The sequence below is a fragment of the Cervus canadensis genome, chromosome 12 (assembly GCF_019320065.1).
Source record: "Cervus canadensis isolate Bull #8, Minnesota chromosome 12, ASM1932006v1, whole genome shotgun sequence".
Taxonomy (NCBI): Eukaryota; Metazoa; Chordata; class Mammalia; order Artiodactyla; family Cervidae; genus Cervus; species Cervus canadensis.
This window is the reverse complement of record NC_057397.1, coordinates 32,029,134-32,048,645: the sequence shown is the minus strand read 5'-3', so window position 1 is coordinate 32,048,645 and position 19,512 is coordinate 32,029,134. Positions and strand designations below refer to the sequence as shown.

Sequence of the window (19,512 nt, the reverse complement as noted above, 5' to 3'; positions counted from 1 at the left end):
CCACAGCTAATTAAGGACCGCGAACAAGGACGCGCCTTGTCTTTCCTCCAGCGTCAAGCTCTACCATGCCCTTTACATTCCCATGATCCCTTTTGTGATACTGACGTCACATTTCATGAAATCGCTAACTCGTTGCCATGACGCCTCCCCAGCAAATCGACGTGTAAGAACCACCAGGAAAATAATGCCCTCTGCTTTTTCCCAAGGCTCCCAAAGGTCATTCTGTTTTCTCCCCCTTCCCGCCATTCCATGCTGCCAAGCACCATCCAACAAGCATACAGGCACGAGTGAGGAAAGGCTCTGAGACACATCTGGTTGTGACAGTGAGCTGATTTCAAAGCAAAAATGACAGATCTGTTCCCAACGACACAAGACGGTGGAGAGAGCTGTTAGAACATGCATGCACCCCAAGCTATGCTCTGAGCGACAAGGTGAGGGGCGGAAATGAGTTAAAATGGCTCGATCATGCAATTATTGGGAAAGCAGCTGCCAGGGAGAATAAAAAAGTCTGAATACCTGTGCAGGTCATAGCTTCCTCCATCTTTATTTCCTGATATAGGAAAATATAAGAGTAATTTATGTTAGCTTTAGAACTCATAAAACCACCCCCTCTGTCCTGTTTCATGCACAACCTCTAAATCCTAGAAAGAAACATATCGTGTGAAATATAGACAGCGCTGGAGTCCAACAGAGCTTTTCTGTTAGATTCAAAATGAGGATGGAAAGCTATAAATAAAAAAAGGGTTTAAGATAAAACATATTGGAGTTTACATGAAAAACAGGTGGGGGTGAGATAGGAGAGTCCGTTTCAAAGTAATAAGACGAGTACTTCCCAAAGTCCAAGTAAGTCTCAGGAATAGTTAACTTTTGGTGACTTTAGACCAAACACTTGGAAAAAAGGGCCAACAATCATCTCTCTTAGGAATCGTCTAGAAGTGGACAGGACGGCTTGACGTGTAACAGCAAAAACAGGCTCCACCTGGCATGTCACTCACCATTCAGAGGCTTGATCAGGTTTCACTAAGCAGAGCTGCCATGTCATCACCAATAAGAGTGCTATGTGCTTCGGGGAAGAAATATCTGGGGGTCATATTTCTAGTGCCTCTAATGGCTGTTCCAGTTTCCAGGCTTTTTTTTTTTTCTTTAGGATTTGAGGAAAAGGTCAACAGATAAACCAGATATCTGAAAAGGTTTAAGTTGAGTGGAGCTACTGACCGAAAGATCTGGACTCTCCTGGCTGGTGATTAATTCCACTAAGGTGTGAATGGAGGGGTGGTGACTGACAGCTGTGAGGGGACCGCCCACAGGATTTAGAATTTTCAGGCTGTGACTTGCAGCTTGAAAGCCTCCGGGACACAACACTGGTGGGGGTGACTGGTGACGATGCTGCCATTTCAGGGTGCACCCGGGCTCCTCATCCCCGTCAGTCACATGGCCCAGGGAGCCGCCTGCTTTTATTGCTGGTGGTGCTGCTGATGCCGGCTTACAGGGGACCCACAGACACAGGCCCCTAAGGGCACTGAGAAAACCCAGCTGCCAACAGAGGGTTCTTGCAAATCGCTCCCCACTGCCTATGGGTCCGGGCTTCCCGGGTGCCACTAATGGTAAAGAACTCCCCTGCTAATGCAGGGCATGTTAAGAGACACAGGTTCCATCCCTGGGTCAGGAAGATCCCCTGGAGAAGGGCACGGTAACCCACTCCAGTATTCTTGCCTGGAGAATCCCATGGACAGAGGAGCCTGGTGGGCTACAGTCCATGGGGTCGCAAAGAGTTGGACACAACTGAGGTGACTTCGCACATAGGACATGCCTATGGGTCAAACTTCTGGCCCCTTTGGGGTTGACATGTTATGCCCTTGGCCAGCTCCAGCGCTTTCTCTTTCCTTCTATGGACAGCTGATGTTTACATTTCTATAGGAATTATGAGAAAATCAGTCTTCTCATTAACTAGGAAAGAGCTGGGGCAGACACTGAAAAGAACTGCTCTCCAGGAGCCAGAGGAGAAATGAGTGAGTTTAGCACTGCAGACCAGGGAGGGAATTTCAGGCTGATTCCATGTCAGCCCTCTTAAACTTTCAGGTCTCAACACAACATCCTGCTCAAACATCTCTAGTTCCAGACGGGAAATACTGGCAAAAGAAATCTAATTCAGCATGTCATGGGCAGGTATCCAGTTGGGTAAGTTTCAAACTCTGAAAGGCAGAAATAGGGCATTGTGTGTTTCCATCCCAATTCTCTTTAAAAAAAAAAAAAAAGAATTTCCCAGCCGACCTAGAGTATCTCTTATGACTGTTGACAGCAATAATAAATAAACTCCCGCCGCTTTCATCCCATCTTCCAATGGATGCTTTCATCAGATATTAAGGTTTACTAAGAGAATGCATCTTTGGGAGAGATGGAATGAAACGCCCACCAAATCTTTGGGGGTATTAAATTTTTCATTAGTCCACCCAGAGCTAAATTTATTGAACAAAGTATGTTTGGAATTGCCTGGAAAGTTTCCTGTAAGGGTCCCAAACGATACGCTTTCACATCTTCTCTCCCCAGCTGTATGTTTCCAAGGCAGAAAACTTGACCACAAAAAGAATTTTCCAGGTACTACTATAGGAAGAAAAAATTCTTTTTTTTTTCCTTACCAACTTCAAGGCCCTTGGGTCTTGGGTTGCACTGCTTATACCCTTGACAGCTCCTGAGTTCCATCAGCTGCAGATGTAGCTGATTCAAAACGCCCCGTTCAACTGTGTGCACAGTGTTTGTGAGCTGTGGATGAAGAGGCCAGGACAACAGCTTTAAGCTCGTGTTCTCCTCATTCCATTTTCAATAGCTTCACAGAATGAGAACATATTGACTTACCTGATAAGGATCTGTATTCATGTCAAAGTACTCCAAAAAGCCAGTGGCAAACTCACAGAAGAGAAAATTATGCGTCTCGTTAACTGTCCGCAAACACCAGTAGGTGTTATTGTTAGAGCTCGTGCAAGCACAGAAGGACCCCACTGTTGGTGAGACAGAAAACAAAGGGAAGAGGGTGAGACGAGGTGGCCGCCGAGCTATCTCAACATTTTCTTGTCTTCACATTTTAAAATTCGTACTTTCTCTCTTGCAAATACTGTGTGGGTGGACATTAAAAGTACTCTATTTCCCCCCCTTCTCTACACAAATTTGCTGTGAGATTAGGTGAAGATGGAAAAAACAGTGGCGACTCATGAAGGTGAAGTTTCAAGCCTGTTCGTCTGCTGTCTCCTAAGTTCTGCTGGGTATTGATCTCTAAAACCGGGTGATGAGTGGGGAGAAGGAAGGAAAGTATCAGAACTCCTCTTTATGGTTGTTGTAATTTTTTATAAAAATGAAAAAAAAAGTTACTTAATAAAAAGATGGACCCAGGGCCTTAGCTTGTTTTGAATGTCAGATGGTTGAGTGTTACAAATGGGCCCTGGAAACAGAGGGGATTCTGTAGTGTAGACGGGCTTGGAGAAGGCTTGAATCCTGCTTAGAGGATTTAAGGATGTCGAAATTTGTGATGTGATAGACTCTCCACAACACTTGAACATGAGATGGACAGTTACCATGAACATCTTTTGCACCATACAGAGGTTCACTGGTTAATTTGTAGAACATATGTGAAAGAGCTGTCAAATTAAAGCTGCTACTGTGTGTACACGTCCATCCCAAACTCCCTAACTCCCCCACCCTTCCCCCCGGCAACTGTAAGTTCATTCTTTATGTTCTGTGAGTCTGCTTTTGTTTTGTGAGTTGTGCATGCATGCTCAGTCATGACTGACTCTTTACGACCCTGGACTGTAGCCCAGCAAACCCCTATGTCCGTGGATTTCCCAGGCAAGAGTGGGTTGCCATTTCCTACTCCAGCAGATCTTCCTGACCCAGGGATTGAACCCAAGTCTACTGCATCTCCTGAATTGCAGGTGGATTCTTTACCACTAAGCCACCTGGTAAGCCCACGTAAACATAAGTGCAAACACAGACACTGAAATGAAGACACATGTAAAAAGAAAGATAAAACAAAAATGGTCATAAGATAGGCCCTAGGTCTCCCTAAGAATGGTCTCTGGGTTCCTTCAAGTCTCCAAATTCAGTTTGAGAAGCACTGGCCTGGGAGGCCTATTTGCGATCCTTTCAACTAGATTTGGTGTTTTAGCTACTCTGTGGGCTGGCTGGCCTTCATGCGAAAAGTTGGTACTGAAGGAGACTGAGAATAAATCCGACAGAGTCTCTGCATTCAAGGAGTTTTACTTCCTTTCATGATATGCAGAACGTGTTCTTGAAGAAAGCAGAAATGAAGTATATTTGGGGTAAAAGTGTTCATCCATTTATTCAATTACTTAGTGACGGAGCAGTCTTGCTGGGCCAGAAGTCAGTCAAGGACTGGGGACCGTGTGAAATATCACTGGGAGAAAAACCCATGGAGAGCTTGGCATTTTCAAACAAAAGACCAAAATAAAAATTTCTAAAGAAAACAAGTAATTTAGGGGCAAAAATGATCCTAGTTGTCGGTAGAGAAAAATGATACAATACTTTAATCTAGAATCTTTCTAGATGCCTGGATTCAAGCTGCTGAATTCCTTAGTCTAAGTAACTGGGTGAGCTGCTAGCTGTCCACACAATGGCAGGAAGTGGCATTTTCTTTTCTTTTCTTTTTTTTTTTGTCAGCACTGTGCAGCCTGTGGGCTTCCCAGGCGGCACTAGTCGTGAAGAACCCGGCTGCCAATGCAGGAGACGTAAGAGACGCAGGTTCGATCCCTGGGTTGAGAAGATCCCCTGGAGGAGGGCATGGCCACCCACTCCAGTATTCTTGTCTGGAGAATCCCATGGACAGAGGAGCCTGGAGGGCTACAGTCCATGGGGTCACAAGGAGTCAGACGTGACTGAAGTGACTTAGCAGGCATGCGTGCATGCTCAGCGTGTGGGATCTTAGTTTCCTGACTAGGGATCGAACCCTGGGGCCCTGCATTGGAAGGGCAGAGTCTCAACCACTGGCCCACCAGGGAAGTCCAGGAAGTAGCACTCAGATGGAGCGACTCACGGTTCCAGAACGGGGCCGTCTGCCAGTGGCTGTTGTCGTGTGTGAAGCAGGTGAGGCCGGGGAGGCTGCACTCCTCGCCCTTGCGCTGCCTCTTCTTCTCCTTCCTGGCTTTCTTCCTCCTGCGGTTCTCCTTGTAAAGCTGCAGTTTGCTGTCTACTTCTTGAGCAGCTTCTCTATTTCAACAGAAGGGACATTTAAATGATCAGAAAGCACTTTCTCAAGTAAAAACAGGATTGTTGCTGTGAGTCTCACACACACATTCAGGCACAAGATAACAGACACACAATAATAGATGGCCTTAAGTTTTCAGGGCTTCTCTGGTGGCTCAGACGGTAAAGAATCCTCTTGCGATGTGGGAGACCTGGGTTTGATCCCTGGGTCAGGAAGATCCCCTGGAGAAGGGAATGGCAACCCACTCCAGGATTCTTGCCTGGAGAATTCCGTGGATAGAGGAGCCTGGTGGACTACAGTCCATGAGGTCGCAGAGTCAGACACGACTGAGCGACTTCCATTTTAAGTTTTCAGAGAGCCTCAAAGCACGGAATGTAATCAGTGATACTGAAGACAAACTCATTAAGTGACAGCACCCTTAGAATTTTACTATCTCAACAGGATCAACATTCTCTTCCTTATTGAATGCAAACGTTGATGGAAATAAATGTCAATGTGAATCAGAAGATTCCGCAAGCCATTCCCTTTGGACAAGTTGGCTCAACCTCCTGGCAGCTCAGTGTCTATCAGCTACGAAATGAGTGATTGGTTGGATTAGATAACTTGAATTAGGTTTCTAGAATTCTATTGACAAATCCTACAAATCAGGCTTGGAAAGAATTTTTAAAAAAGTGTTTTCACTTTTTCGATTTTTCCATGAAGGGCTCAAATTTTGTTGAGGCTCAAATATTAAATTCCTCTTATATGCTAATTTTACTATTATTTTTAAAAGATATTGATTTCTTCCAGCTTTCAGAATTCAACACAATTGCAGGCTGCTCTGCAGGACACAGGGACCTAATTCAGTGAGTCCACGTGTCCTGATCACTGCCCACAGAAAGCTGTGCATGGAGGACAAGCCAGTTAGCAGCCGGTGTATCGTCAGAGGGAACACGTGGAATTAGACTAGAGCCCCATGTGATGCCCCCTCATGGGATTCCAAAAGCAAGGATTGCCTCGGTCCCTTGGCAAGATGTGGGCTTGCTTTCAACTTCTTAATACCCTCCCAGCTGCATCCACTTTTCTCAAGCCGCATCACTCAGAATAGAGTTCCAGTCACCTTTCAGAAATGCCCAGCAAACAGTCCTTCACTCCCAGCAAATGTAGCAAATGGTTACTTACTTGAATGGGTGAAGGTGGCTCTTTAATTTCTCCTGCTTTTTCACACCTTTCTCTTTGTTGTAATAGCTGCAGGCAAGAAGGTTACAAACTGAGTTTTGATAATCATGCATTTCACCAAATAATTCATTTGTAAAATGGAAGCAAAATGGAAAGTAGGCAGTTATTTTGTTATATGTAACAGTTTTAAGGGGACTTTTTTTTTTAACCTTCCACTTGGGTTTATGACATATTTAATTTGACTGAAATGGTTTAGATCATTATAATACACATTAGGGAATTCAATTTATTAAACTTTTTATTGGTGAAACAGAGGTGAGCCTCATGTGCTTCACTGTAGCTTGTGTTTTGAAGATGATTCTGTGGTGGGACACGCACACACACCTCTGTTTACTGCAGCCACACTCCTCAGGTTTCCTTCTCTTCAGATGCCCTCTCACTTCTCTCAAATTCTTAATTTTATCTTGCAAAGCTTCAATCTGGAAAACACACACACCAACAGTGACATCGTGAGGTCAAGATTTTCTATATGAGGTAACTTTCCACTCTGTTTTCCGTGATCCATAATCATAGCTATTCATCTGAGATAATAGTTTGGAAACAAGCTGAGCACAGACTAGGTCTACCTCTATATATCATCCAATGTGTTATAATAAGTATTAACAGCTGACTCTTTTATAATCGAATCATTTTGCTCACAGAGATTTCAAGAGGTCAGGCTTTTCTCGCTGTCTATTTTGCTTTCTGTCAGGACTATCACTGTATCATTGGAGAAAGACAAGCACCTTGTTCTGTTTTTCACCTAATTATAAAAAAGGATGAGCGTACACAGCAGGGCTGGTGAGCAGAGTTTGCAACTGGAATACACCTGCCAATCACGTGGCTACCTCTCACCTCTTTATCAATGAAGGCCTTGTGGTCCTTCCAGGCTCTGGCTGATTGATAAAGTTCTCTCTCACAATGGATTGTATCATTTGGGAGAATAAAGCACCTGCAGAAACAAGCTACATTAGAAATAGGTTTCTATTGTAGTATCAGAAAACATTAGAGGGACTTCCCTGGTGGTCCAGTGGTTAAGACTCTGCACTCCCAATGCAGGGGGCAGAGGTCCGATCCCTGGTCAGGGAACTAAGATTCCATATGCCACGTGGCCAAAAAGTAAAAAACAAATAAATTTTTAAAAGGCACCTAATGCTGGTTCCGAGGCTCTTTGGAAAACACTTAAAAAAAGGCAAGTAGTTAAAAAAAACATTAGGAATAGCAGAGGGAACTTCATTATCTAAATGTTTAACTTGTATGCTAGCATTAATTTGGAGCTGAGCCATAAACAAGGATAAGTGGGACTATTTCCTGGCAACTGGCAAGGACAGAGGATGATGTCAGAGAGACATCATCACAAAGTCAGAGGCAATATTCAAGCATCACCCCAAACTCCATTCCTGAAAGCCCCACCAAATACTGTAGGAAAAGAATGAGGTTCTCACAGCCGTAATGGAAGTGACTGACTTGAAGAAAAACAGAGTTAGAAGGGGTTTATTCATCCAGCTCATTTTGTTATAAAGAGCCTGACTGAGGGGCCTCTTTCAATGTGAAGGAAGAAGCAGCCCCAGGGATGGAGAGCAGGTGAGATGGGGTCAGGGTCTATCAACCCTGAAAGAGAAACCAAGCTGGGTCTAAATCTTTCAGTTTCCAACCATAACCATCACAGGTGTCTGGAGACCCTTGTCCCAAAGATAAAAGTCCTGCAGGCCTCATGGCACCCTGCCTCCCTAAAGATGAAATGAAAAAAAAACAAAGATATTGCTAATACACTTGGAAAGAAAAGACTTCTCTATCAAGAGCGCACACAGATTTTGGAAAGCACTGAAGAACAGGGCAGTCGGTCAAAGCCGAGAAGGAGTCATCTCCCCAACCCTACCTTGTCTCTGTGATTCTCTGGGATCTGGACAAGTCAGGTGTTTCTGATCTCACATCCATCCCCAAGCTACACCATCTTTCTGGAAGCTTCTCTAGGACCCAGAGTCCTCCCTTGGGCTATATTTCATCTCTGAAGTCCTGAGGGTAAAGCGGTCTGAGCCACGGTGACCAGGCAGCATGGGGCACCTCTGCAGTCTGGGTTTTCTAGACCCCACAAAGGTAACTGCTTCAGAGCAGAACTCCATGCCTGCTAAGTCAAGACGTGACAGCATCACTCTATCTCAGAGCCCAGCTGATCAGCCTTCATGTGATGCTGACCCAAAACAAAAAGTGTCCAACTCGAGACAGTCTGGACTCCTGTTGCTTCTCACTCAGTCGTGCCAGACTCTTTGCAACCCCCAGGGACTATAGCCCACCAGGCTCCTCTGTCCATGAGATTTTCCAGGCAAGACTATTGGAATGGGTTGCCATTTCCTCTTCCAGAGGATCTTCCCAACCCAGGGATCGAACTCTCGTCTCCTTCATCTTCTGCACTGTAGGCGAATTCTTTACCACTGGGTCTCCTGGGAAGCCCCCTTCTTGATTCTTAACCCTCAGTTATCACCTGGGCCAGCAGTTGGACACTGCCCTGCTGAGCGATATTACTTTTTGCAATGGGAAAAAATCGTGACGATATGGAGGGATGGCTTTGAACTCAACCCCCATGACCACAAAGCCTTCTTACTTGTGCGTCACACGGACGGTGGTGGGCAGGACCACAACATTGCCACTGTCCGCCAGCATTGTGTCCCCATCACCACCACTGGTTGCCTGGCGGCCTTCATCATGACGCTTGGCAATGCTTCTTGGCCGCAAGACCTGCAATTCTTCTTCTTCCAGGTTTATGTCATATATTTCGCCTTCGAATTCGACGGACAAGGAACGTGTCTGCCGGGTATGGACAAATCTGGGCTTGTACTCTGGAAATAAGGAAAGACAAGTTAACACGGATGTCCGGGTGTAGTTTAGGAGGGATGAAAATGATCGCCAGGCTTGGGGAACATTTTGAGCGAGGTGAGCAACATACACGGCCTTGCCAGCTGGCCCGAGGGAATTCACCAGGGAAGAGGCAGGCTCTGGTCCAGGCTTGAACAGCGCAGGGTGGTGAGCTGGATGGTGTTTTTCTGGAACTTAGGCCCTTCATCCCTCAAGTGAGGGAGTAGGTCAAGGTGATCTCTAGGACTTTCTGCTTATGGTAGGCTGTGAACTTCTATTGTGTTAGTTGCTCAGCTGTGTCTGACTCTTTACGACCCCATGGACTATAGCCCACCAGGGTCCACTGTCCATGGAATTCTCCAGGCAAGAATACTGGAGTGGGTTGCCATTTCCTTCTCCAGGGGAACTTCTATTGGGTTGGCTAAAAATTTGTTCAGATTTTTCTGTAAGATGGTATGGAAAATCTGAACGAATTTTTGGTCAACCCAATACATTGTTTTCAATGTGAACTACAAGGCAGGTTGGATAAAACTATAAATAATAGTAATGACTATAATTTAATAAGCTTTTGCTATTATTTCCTTCATGCATGCCTGCTAAGTTGATTTAGTTGTGTCCAACTGTGTGTGACCCTGTGGACTATAGCCACCAGGTTCCTCTGTCCATGGGGTTTTCCAGGCAAGAATACTGGAGTAGGTTGCCATTTCCTTCTCCAGGGGATCTTCCCGACCCAGGGACTGAACCCACGTCTCTTATGTCTCCTGCAATGGCAGGCAGGTTTTTGCCACTAGCGCCACCAGGGAAGACCATTTCCCACGTACATATTTCTAATGCACAATCATGAAAGACAGGTATTATAATAATAAATCCTCACATTAAACAAAAAAAATGATCAGATTGTCAAAACAGGCTCATAAATTTGGTGTATCATCTCTATATTATGATGAGAAATCTGAAGTTTGAAATGCTACGTATCTTTTGCAAGGTGATGCAGCCAACAGTTGTGGAAGCTTGGACTATAAATTATCAGATTCTAAAGATGACAAAGTCGTCCCCTTTTGACTAGGCTGCCTTTTCGAAAGGTAAATGGCTCAGATAATGAAGAATCTGCCTGCAACGTGGGAGACCTGGGTTGGATCCCTAGGTTGGAAAGATCACCTGGAGAAGGGAATGGCAACCCATTCCATTATTCTTGCCTGGGAAATTTCATGGACAGAGGAGCCTGGCGGGCTCCATGGGGTCGCAAAGAATTGGACGAGACTGATTGACTAATACTTTCACTTTCAAACGTTCCAGACACCTTCTATTTGCACAAATAATAAAAGACTGCTCTAAGAAAAATGGAACTTTGCAAATGCTTTCATCAGCCAATGGACTAAATACCTGGGAGATGGAGAATAATGCCAGGGGGAGGCCAGTATGCTTTCTGGTCCACATAGACCACTTTCAAAACTCACGGTGGGCTAGGTAAGAGTTTTAACGTGCGAACATGGGCTCCTGCTGATCAGATAGATGCACGCAGGCTCTGTGGGGCGCGCTCAGTGCTCTGATTGGTCAACCCTGCTGCTAACGCAGGAAGAAAGGGCGCACATAGGCTGCAGAATGAGAACCATCTAGCAGGATGATGATCTGAGAGGAAATGCCTCTTTGAGATGGCTCACTGAGAGTGCTCACGAATTCCACCGTGACGGAAAAGAGGAGCATCCAACCCCTGTTCCCCACACAGCTCAAAACAATGGCCCTAGACTTCTCCAGCTTGTGTGCAACACGGAAAAATCAGCGTGCTTTATGGTCAGTGCCTGGGGAGTGACACTGAAGTTCTTGGGAGAGGAGAGGCTGCCTCCACCTTCAAGCTGGACATTGGGGGTGGTTTCTGTTAAGGGTGAGGGTCTGGGTCCTCTCCTTTGTCATTTTCCCATTCGAAATCTTGGTGTGAATTATTAAACCTGGCATTTTCTTTCACTCTCCCAAGTCAATGATTTTCAGCCTTTGGGGTTATCAATTCCTTTAAAGTTTTGCATCCAGAAACGTGCATATATACACAAAGAATATACTCAAAATTTTGGATAAAATTTTAGAGGGCTCATGATCCTGTAAAGTTCACCTGTGGAGTCCGGGTTTAAAAAGTCTGTTCTAAGGGCTCCCGTTATTCTAGTCAATGATTTGATTTCTTGGTTCAGAATTTAATCTATTTTGCTTTTCAAAATCAGTACATAAAAGGCATTATCACGGAAATGTCACTTTTCATACTAAGCCACTAGATGGCACTAGACTCTCATTCTTTTAGGGAAGGTGCCGCTTCATAGGAATCTGGTAGCTGCCTGATAAGAGTTTTTATAAAAATGCTAGGCAGTGCTTTTCATACTGAATTCGACTTGTTAGACCCTACAAGTCAATGAGAGGAATTAGAAAAATATATTGTCCTAAAACAGACAAGCCTTTTAAAAAAAGCATGCATGTTTGTCTTATTAGTTAAATGCATAAGCCCTGAAAGTTTTTAATAATGACTCTAACGAATTTTTTCTTTCAGTATACAAAGAAAGCCAGATAACATTATCATTCCCAGAAAAAGATGTATACAAGTCTGAGAAACTCCTAGTAGTATAGAATCTATGTTTTCTTTCTTACTATTCAGTTGTTCTGATCTGCTGTAGATGTAAAACAGAAGAATGCAATGAATATCTAGGTCCTCATCACTCAGGAAAACAAATTATTAAAATAACTATGCCTCCCATTGTATCATGTTAAATTTAATGTTTTATAGTGAAAGTGAAAGTTGCTCAGTCATGTCTGACTCTTTGCAACCCCATGGACTATAGTCCATGGAATTCTCCAGGCCAGAATACTGGAGTGGGTAACCCTTCCCTTCTCCAGGGGGTCTTCCTAACCCAGGGATCGAACCCAGGTCTCCTACATTGCAGGCAGATTCTTTACCAGTTGAGCCACAAGGGAAGCCCAAGAAAACTGCAGTGGGTCGCCTATCCCTTCTCCAGAGGATCTTCCTGACCCAGGAATCGAACTGGGGGGGTCTTCTGCATTGCAGGTGGATTCTTTACCAACTGAGTTATCAGGGACATGCACATATACATAAATAATCTCATGACATATATTCTTTAGCGACTTATAATATTACTCATCTTCTAGCTAAAACTTTGGATTTTCATTTTCTTTTTTAAGTGTGCATATGTTTTGTGTCTGCCGCTTTTACAGAGTATATTTTCATTCTAAGTTTAATATTCACAAAGCAAAATTTCAAATGACCTCAGCCTTCATATTTTAAACAGAACAACTATTTGCTTTTAGCCCCAAACCTATGCATTGATGATATTTAATATGTAGATGGATCAAGGCTTGTTTGCCTTCCTAACGGCCATGCCTGAAAGCCTAAGCCTGCCACCGAGAGGGTCACAGGCGATGGCTTACTTGGGGTCCCCTGGTTCCGCAGGAACTGCCTCTGATTCTTTCTCTGGCTCCTGCTGGCCCGATACCCGGAATCGCCACAACTGCACTCTTTGTCCTTGTCGTGGAAGCCACGAAAGAGGGGCCGTGTGCTCTGTCGGACGGCGAGCAGGTCACCAGAGCCCTTGCACTTGTGAATCCGAAGCTTGCCAGACGTGTCCTCGACGCACTGCCACTTCTGCAAGAGCCAACGTGAGAGCGAGTTAATGCACCCACATCAGGTGTTTCTGATTAAGGACTGCTGCTTTTGTTTTTAGAACCCTGGCAACACCGTTAAAAAGAGCACATGAAAAAAGGCCAGCTTTCAAGTGACCCTGGAATAAGTTGACTCCTGTTCTGTTAGTTATTTCCTTCACTGCAGGCGAATACAGATGACCACGAAATCACAGGAAATCAGAACTACCTCAATGACACCAGAGCCAAGAATTGATACATAAATCCTCAGCATCCAGACTAAACAAGAGTCTTGAATGAAACATGGAAAAGCCCTTACTTAACTCACCAAGCCACAGCACACAGCTGTCGGGGCTGTTTTCACCAGACCCGTCTTTTTTCTGGAAAAACAAACTTGGCTGCTTTGTTCTCTGCCCTTGAATTTCTAATTTGAGGCCAGTAAGAGTGGCATATGAGGAAGACAGAAATGAATTTAACCTGAGTCCATCACGGGGGTGAGCCAAATTTCATACACGCCAGACAAGAACATTTGCTTCTCTGGTAGCTCAGGCAGTAAAGAATCTGCCTGCAATGCAGGAGACTTGGGTTCGATCCCTGCATCAGGAAGATCCCCTGGAGAAGGGAATGGCAACCCACTCCAGTATTTTTGCCTGGGAAATCCCATGGACAGAGGAGCCTGGCGGGCTACAGACCATGAGGTGGCAAAGAGTCAGACACGACTGAGCTACTAACATGCACACACACACATAGACATAAGCAGATGAACCGGGCTTCCTCTGTGACTTCTTATCCTTCTACAAACAGTGCACACTTGGCTGAACAAGCTGCTCGCTAAAGAGGCAGGGTTCACTTCCTCAAGAGACATGCATGGGGAGCTGCTACTGGGTTTTTTGAAAAAATTAATTTATTTTAATTGGAGGCTAATTACTTTACAATATTGTGGTGATTTTTGCCATACATTCACATGAATCAGCCACGGGTGCACAGGTGTCCCCCATCCTGAACTCCTCTCCTTCCTCCCCCGCCACCCTATCCTCTGGGTTGTCTCAGAGCACCAGTTTTGAATGCCCTGCTTCATGCATTGAACTTGCACTGGTCATCTATTTTACATACGGTAATATACATGTTACCATGCTATTCTCTCAAATCATCCCACCCTTGCCTCTCCCACATAGCCCAAAAGTCTGTTCTTTACGTCTGTTTCTCTTTTGCTGCTTTGCCTACAGGGTCATTGTTACCGTGTTTCTAAATTCTATATATATGCGTTAATATACTGTATTGGTGTATCTCTTTCTGACTTACTTCACTCTGTATAATAGGCTCCAGCTTTATCCACCTCACTAGAACTGACTCAAAATGCGTTCTTTTTTAATATCTGAGTAATATTCCATTGTGTATATGTATCACAACTTCCTTATTCATTCGTTTGCTGACGGACATCTAGGTTGCTTCCATGTCCTAGCTATTACTGTAAATAGTGCTGCAATGAACATTGGGGTACATGTGTCTCAGTTCTGGTTTCCTTGATGTGTATGCCTAGCATTGGGATGGCTGGGTTGTATGGCAGTTCTACTTCCAGTTTTTTCAGGAATCTAAACACTGTTCTCCATAGTGGCTGTACCAGTTTGCATTCCCACCAACAGTGTAAGAGGGTTCCCTTGGCACTGGGTTTTCTAGTTTGAGCTTTCTATTAAGACAGCTACAGAGGTGGGACCTCCCTGGTGGTCTAGGGGTTAAGATTCTGTGCTTCCAATGCAGGGGACATGGGTTTGATATCCAGTGGGGGAACTAAGATTCTGCAAGCTGCACAGAGAGGCCAAATATATATATATATATAGCTACAGAAATTTCTGGCTTAACTCTGGATGAATATGACACAGCATCACGTCTCAGTGCCCCCCGCCCCCATTTTATGGGTATCAAACCTGGCTGAAATAATAGCACTTTGCCTGGGGGTTATTTCATGGGATCCTCTATAACTGACTTAAACATCTGATAATCTTCCTCTTTATTTTCCCTTTTCTCTCCCTAAAACATTAATCTGGCAAATGGGAAGAATAATGACATTCATTTTAAGTTGATCATGGTTGTTAAACATGGAACAATATAGAGTTATCAAACTTTTGTGTTTTTTTCCCCATATCCATATATGAGTATCACCTGTGTACAATTTTTTATTGATACTTTTTTTCTTCAAGTGAAGAGTTAGTTGCTCAGTCACATCTGACTCTTTGCTACCCTATGGACCGTAGCCCACCAGGCTCCTCTGTCTATGGAATTCTCTAAGCAAGAACACTGGAGTGGGTAGCCATTCCCTTCTCCAGGGGAATCTTCCCGGCCCAGGGATTCAACCTGGGACTAAAGAGTCAGACATGACTAAAGCGACTGCGCATGCACTCCTGTACTGTAGGCGGCTTCTTCACCATCTGAGCCACCAAGGACGCCCCTTTTCTGTAAATGGGTATATTTCTAAACTGTGGCCAAAGCCATAATACTTGTAAAATTATGTGTTTGTTGCACCGGTTTTATATTTTCAAATATACATGAAAATAAATAAAAAGTGATTAGATAAAAGATGTTTTTTCAGGCCTTCTGTGAAATGATCTCACATATCCCCTTGCTATACCTGTATCTTTGAGGACTATTTTGATGCAAGGTAAAGTTTGGCACTGACACTAGTGTACAAAACGGTGTGCAACCCTTCACAATGGACCATGATGCTGAGCCACAGTTTATTTTCTCTTAACGGAAGTCTCATGCTTTCCCAGATGGCACTAGCAATAAAGAATTCGCCAGTCAATGCAGGAGACAGAAGAGATGCAGGTTTGATCCCTGGGTCAGGAAGATCCCCCTGGAGAAGGGAATGGCAACCCACTCCAGTATTCTCACCTGTAAAATCCCATGGACAGTGGAGCCTGGCGGGCTACAGTCCAGAGGGCTGCAAAGAGTCAGACACAGCTGAGCGACAGAGCACATACATGCCTTCAGCTGTTGAATTATCATAGCAGCCTTTGTGCTTCTACCTGTGCGTGCTAAATCCTTCAGTTGTGTTTGACTGTTTGTAGCCCACCAAGCTCCTCTGTCCATGGGATTCTCCAGGCAAGAACAGTAGAGTGAGTTGCCATGTCCTCCTCCAGGGGATCTTCCCAACCCAGGCGTGGAACCAGAGTTTTTTGTCTCCCGCATTGGCAGGCAAGTTCTTTATCACTAGTGCTACCTGGGAAGCCCTATAATAGAGCTCCCAAATCCCTGTTATCTAGAAAGTGTTCTATAATTTCACTTTAGCCCCTATATACTCTGTGCTGTTGAATTAAACTATTTTAAGACACACCAGCTAACAACCTTCTTTAGTGGTTTGGCCAGAATGTTTTGAATGTAAATCTCTGTCCAGAGAAGCAGGAGCTCAAGAGACAAGGCAAGTAACTACCTATTTACAAAACCAAGAAAAGGCAAGAAGTCAAGGGTAATCTAAGGAATAACTAAATTAGAGATGATTTAACTCGAATCAAACAAAAAAACCCAAATATGAATTCAAATTGATAAGGCACATGGGAGTTATGAATACATCTGATCAGTGGCTCTCACCTTGGCTGGACATTGGGATTTTTCCAAAGCTTCCCTGGTGATTGTAATGTGTAGCTGGGTTAAGGACCACTGCTTTCGATTCACAACTGGTTACTGGACCTCTTTGCAGTGGGATCCCACAGGAGGGCAGAAGGTATACTTTTAGGTATAAGGGGCTCAGATGGATGGTCTTTGAGAGGGATGTGCATATTTTTGAGTGTGAACATAAAAAGAAATTTGTGTGTAGAAATGTACTCATGTGACCTGGTTAGAAAATGGCTCCAGTTTTATAGATGGACACTCCCAGCTCATCTACAATGGCAGAACTATGTGCTTTATGAGTAACCAGTTCTCCTCACTCTCTCCTAACCCTAAGCTTTTGTTGTTGTTCAGTCACTAAGTCGTGTCTGACTCGTTGCGACCCCATGGGCTGTAGCCTGCCAGGCTCCTCTGTCCATGGGATTTCCCAGGCAAGAAGACTGGAGTGGGTTGCCATTTCCTTCTCCAGGGGATCTTCCCACTCAAGGGATTGAACACAAGTCTTCTGCATTGGCAGGTGGATTCTTTACCACTGAGTCACCAGGGAAGCCAACCCTAACCCTTACCCTAACCCTAACCAGAACAGTTAGTTGATAAACGACAATCTTCACACATTCTTAGCTGAAAACCGCATGGAGCTGGTGCTATGCAGTTTTTTTTTTTTTTTCTTTTTCAACATGGAGATCGGTGCTTTCTAGGCGTGGGTTTGCTGCACTGCACTCCTAGATATGTCCAATTGGCTTGAGGAGGTGCCAGGAAACTCTCAGAAGAGTTCTCTGAGGGCTGCTCTGGTGGTCTAGGGGTTAAGAATCCCCCTGCCAATGCCCTGGTGTGGGAAGATTCCACATGCCCAGGAGCAACTAAGCCCTTCAACCGCAATTACTGAGCCCACGTTCCTGGGGCCTGGGCTCCACAGCAAGCGAAGCCACCATAACGAGAAGCCTGTGCACCACAATGAAGAGCAGCCCCCGCGCTCTTCAACTGGAGAAAGCCCATACGCAGCAGCAAAGCCCTAGTGCAGTCAAAAATAAAAAAATAAAATTCTTGCTCATGAAAACTGTCTACGATAAATAATATTTCATAGCTCTAAAATGTTTGGGAATCAGTGGTGCTTGAGTATTTATGTCTTAAATCCAAGTGGTTTAACACACATCCACCCACCTGAAATGCTACCTCATGCATTCAAAAACCAAGTGTTGATTACTTAATGTTTGTAGTAGCAAAAGAAGACATCAGTGGATTCAACTCACAGCCAAGCAGAAACTTAATTTAAGAAATGCTCTATTTTTTATCAGACAGAAAAATGTGGCTCTCTTTATTCTTGAAAAAATGATGGCTTTATGTCTTTCTGTGTTCCAATTTATATCAACTTCAGTGCAAACACTAATTTGTAAAACACACAACTGTACTGAAAACCTTCCTTAGTTTTATAACCACAATGCATTAAAAAATTCTCTTTTTTTGCCCTGGAAAAGCTGAGGGGACAAGTAGATTCCTGTAGAACGCAAAAATACAGGCAGAACTTTTAGTGACTTATCCTATTTGGATTACAACCTGCATTTTGCCATTATCCAAATTCCTTGTTGATTTCTTATGGGACAAAAATGAAAAAAAAGTGTGTTTCTTTCCTGAAGAGTTGAATTTAACCCCATCTAAGGTCTGGCATGGTCGTTGGCACAGATGACATATCATATAAAATCAAACATACATACATACATGCATGCACATATATACACATATGCATACACATATACCCCAAAACACTACATATATATACATTCTTGCATAATACAGGAGTCACTGACAAAAATGCCAATTATTTCCTGTACCATGGACTCTCTGAACAAGTCATAGACCCTATTAGATAGAGTAATTAGCTAAAGGCTTTGAAAATCTCCTTAGTGGCAAGCATACTAGGAATTTTAATGAAATGTAATTACCACACATGGGCCACAGTCATTTTAGTGTTCTATATCATGACAGCTTTTATGGCTGAGCAATAAAACCTGGAAATAGCAGCAACTCAAATGGTCATCTTACTTGGAGAGTTTATAGACAGAGGTGAAGAAAGAGAATTTTTAAAGGAATAGCTCTGAAACCTGCTGCAGGTCATTTACATGCTCCCAGTAATGAGATGGTTTTCCATTGCAGAACAGTTGTTGGAATCAGATTACAGCCTGAGCTCAGGTAAGGCTAATGGGACCCGAAGTAAGAGCCCCTCCCGAAATACAGATGTCACACTGCCTCGCTTTTATCTACGCTCTTGGACTTTTTCGGCAAATTGGTTAATGGCCAAATCCAGTTTTCTGCATCTTCTCCAATCACTTACTCCTGCAAATTCCTTTCCTGCTTTCTGGGACAACATCAATTCAACCCTCCTCCTCCCTCTCTGACGTCTTAGTCTGTGTTGATAATTTAGCACATTCATTTCACAAATAGTTCTGCACATCTACTATGTGCAAGGTGCTCGATAAAACTATTTCAATAATTCCAAAGTTATTATTATTTTATGCTGAAACTTGGGATGAAGGGCAAGGACTAAGTCTCATGCATGAATCATTCCCTGAGTTTAACTCAGCATTGAATCACTTTGTTTAGTAATTGTGTCTAAGTGTTTTGGATAGATTATATTGGGTTGACCAAACATCTTATGGGAAAAAAGGAATTAACTTTTTGCTGAGCCAATATATAACAGAAGAAAAGTCACACCTGAGGAAGAAGAGAAGGTTGGCTCTTTTAGTTCAAGGAGCCATGTATGCAGCTGTTTGGGTGGAATCCAATCTAAGGCGAGATGTCACATTATCATCACCTATTAAACTCTTACTTGATACCAGTACTGGTCTAGGGTGTTTTATATAAAAATTTATTCATTTAATTTCTACAATAACCTAAAGTGCTATACTGTACTTAGTCTCATCCAACTTTTTGTGACCCCATGGACTATAGCTCACCAGGCTCCTCTGTCAATGGGGAGTCTCCGGGCTAGAATACTGGAGTGGTTTGCCATACCAGGG

At 43.9% G+C, this 19,512-nt stretch overlaps 1 protein-coding gene across 6 annotated transcripts in view; it reads right to left on the bottom strand.

Moving 5' to 3' along the window:
• SULF1 (sulfatase 1) overlaps window positions 1-19,512 on the bottom strand; it is a 188,440-nt gene that overhangs the window by 12,415 nt on the left and 156,513 nt on the right. For all 6 annotated transcript variants that reach the window (XM_043484098.1, XM_043484097.1, XM_043484096.1 and 3 more), the window contains 9 exons: window positions 12,686-12,899; window positions 9,012-9,246; window positions 7,265-7,361; window positions 6,755-6,849; window positions 6,374-6,439; window positions 5,042-5,214; window positions 2,854-2,996; window positions 2,637-2,760; window positions 517-550 (listed from right to left, as the gene is read on the bottom strand). In XM_043484098.1, the coding sequence (XP_043340033.1) occupies window positions 517-550; window positions 2,637-2,760; window positions 2,854-2,996; window positions 5,042-5,214; window positions 6,374-6,439; window positions 6,755-6,849; window positions 7,265-7,361; window positions 9,012-9,246; window positions 12,686-12,899 (1,181 nt within the window). The remainder of the gene's footprint in view (window positions 1-516; window positions 551-2,636; window positions 2,761-2,853; window positions 2,997-5,041; window positions 5,215-6,373; window positions 6,440-6,754; window positions 6,850-7,264; window positions 7,362-9,011; window positions 9,247-12,685; window positions 12,900-19,512) is intronic.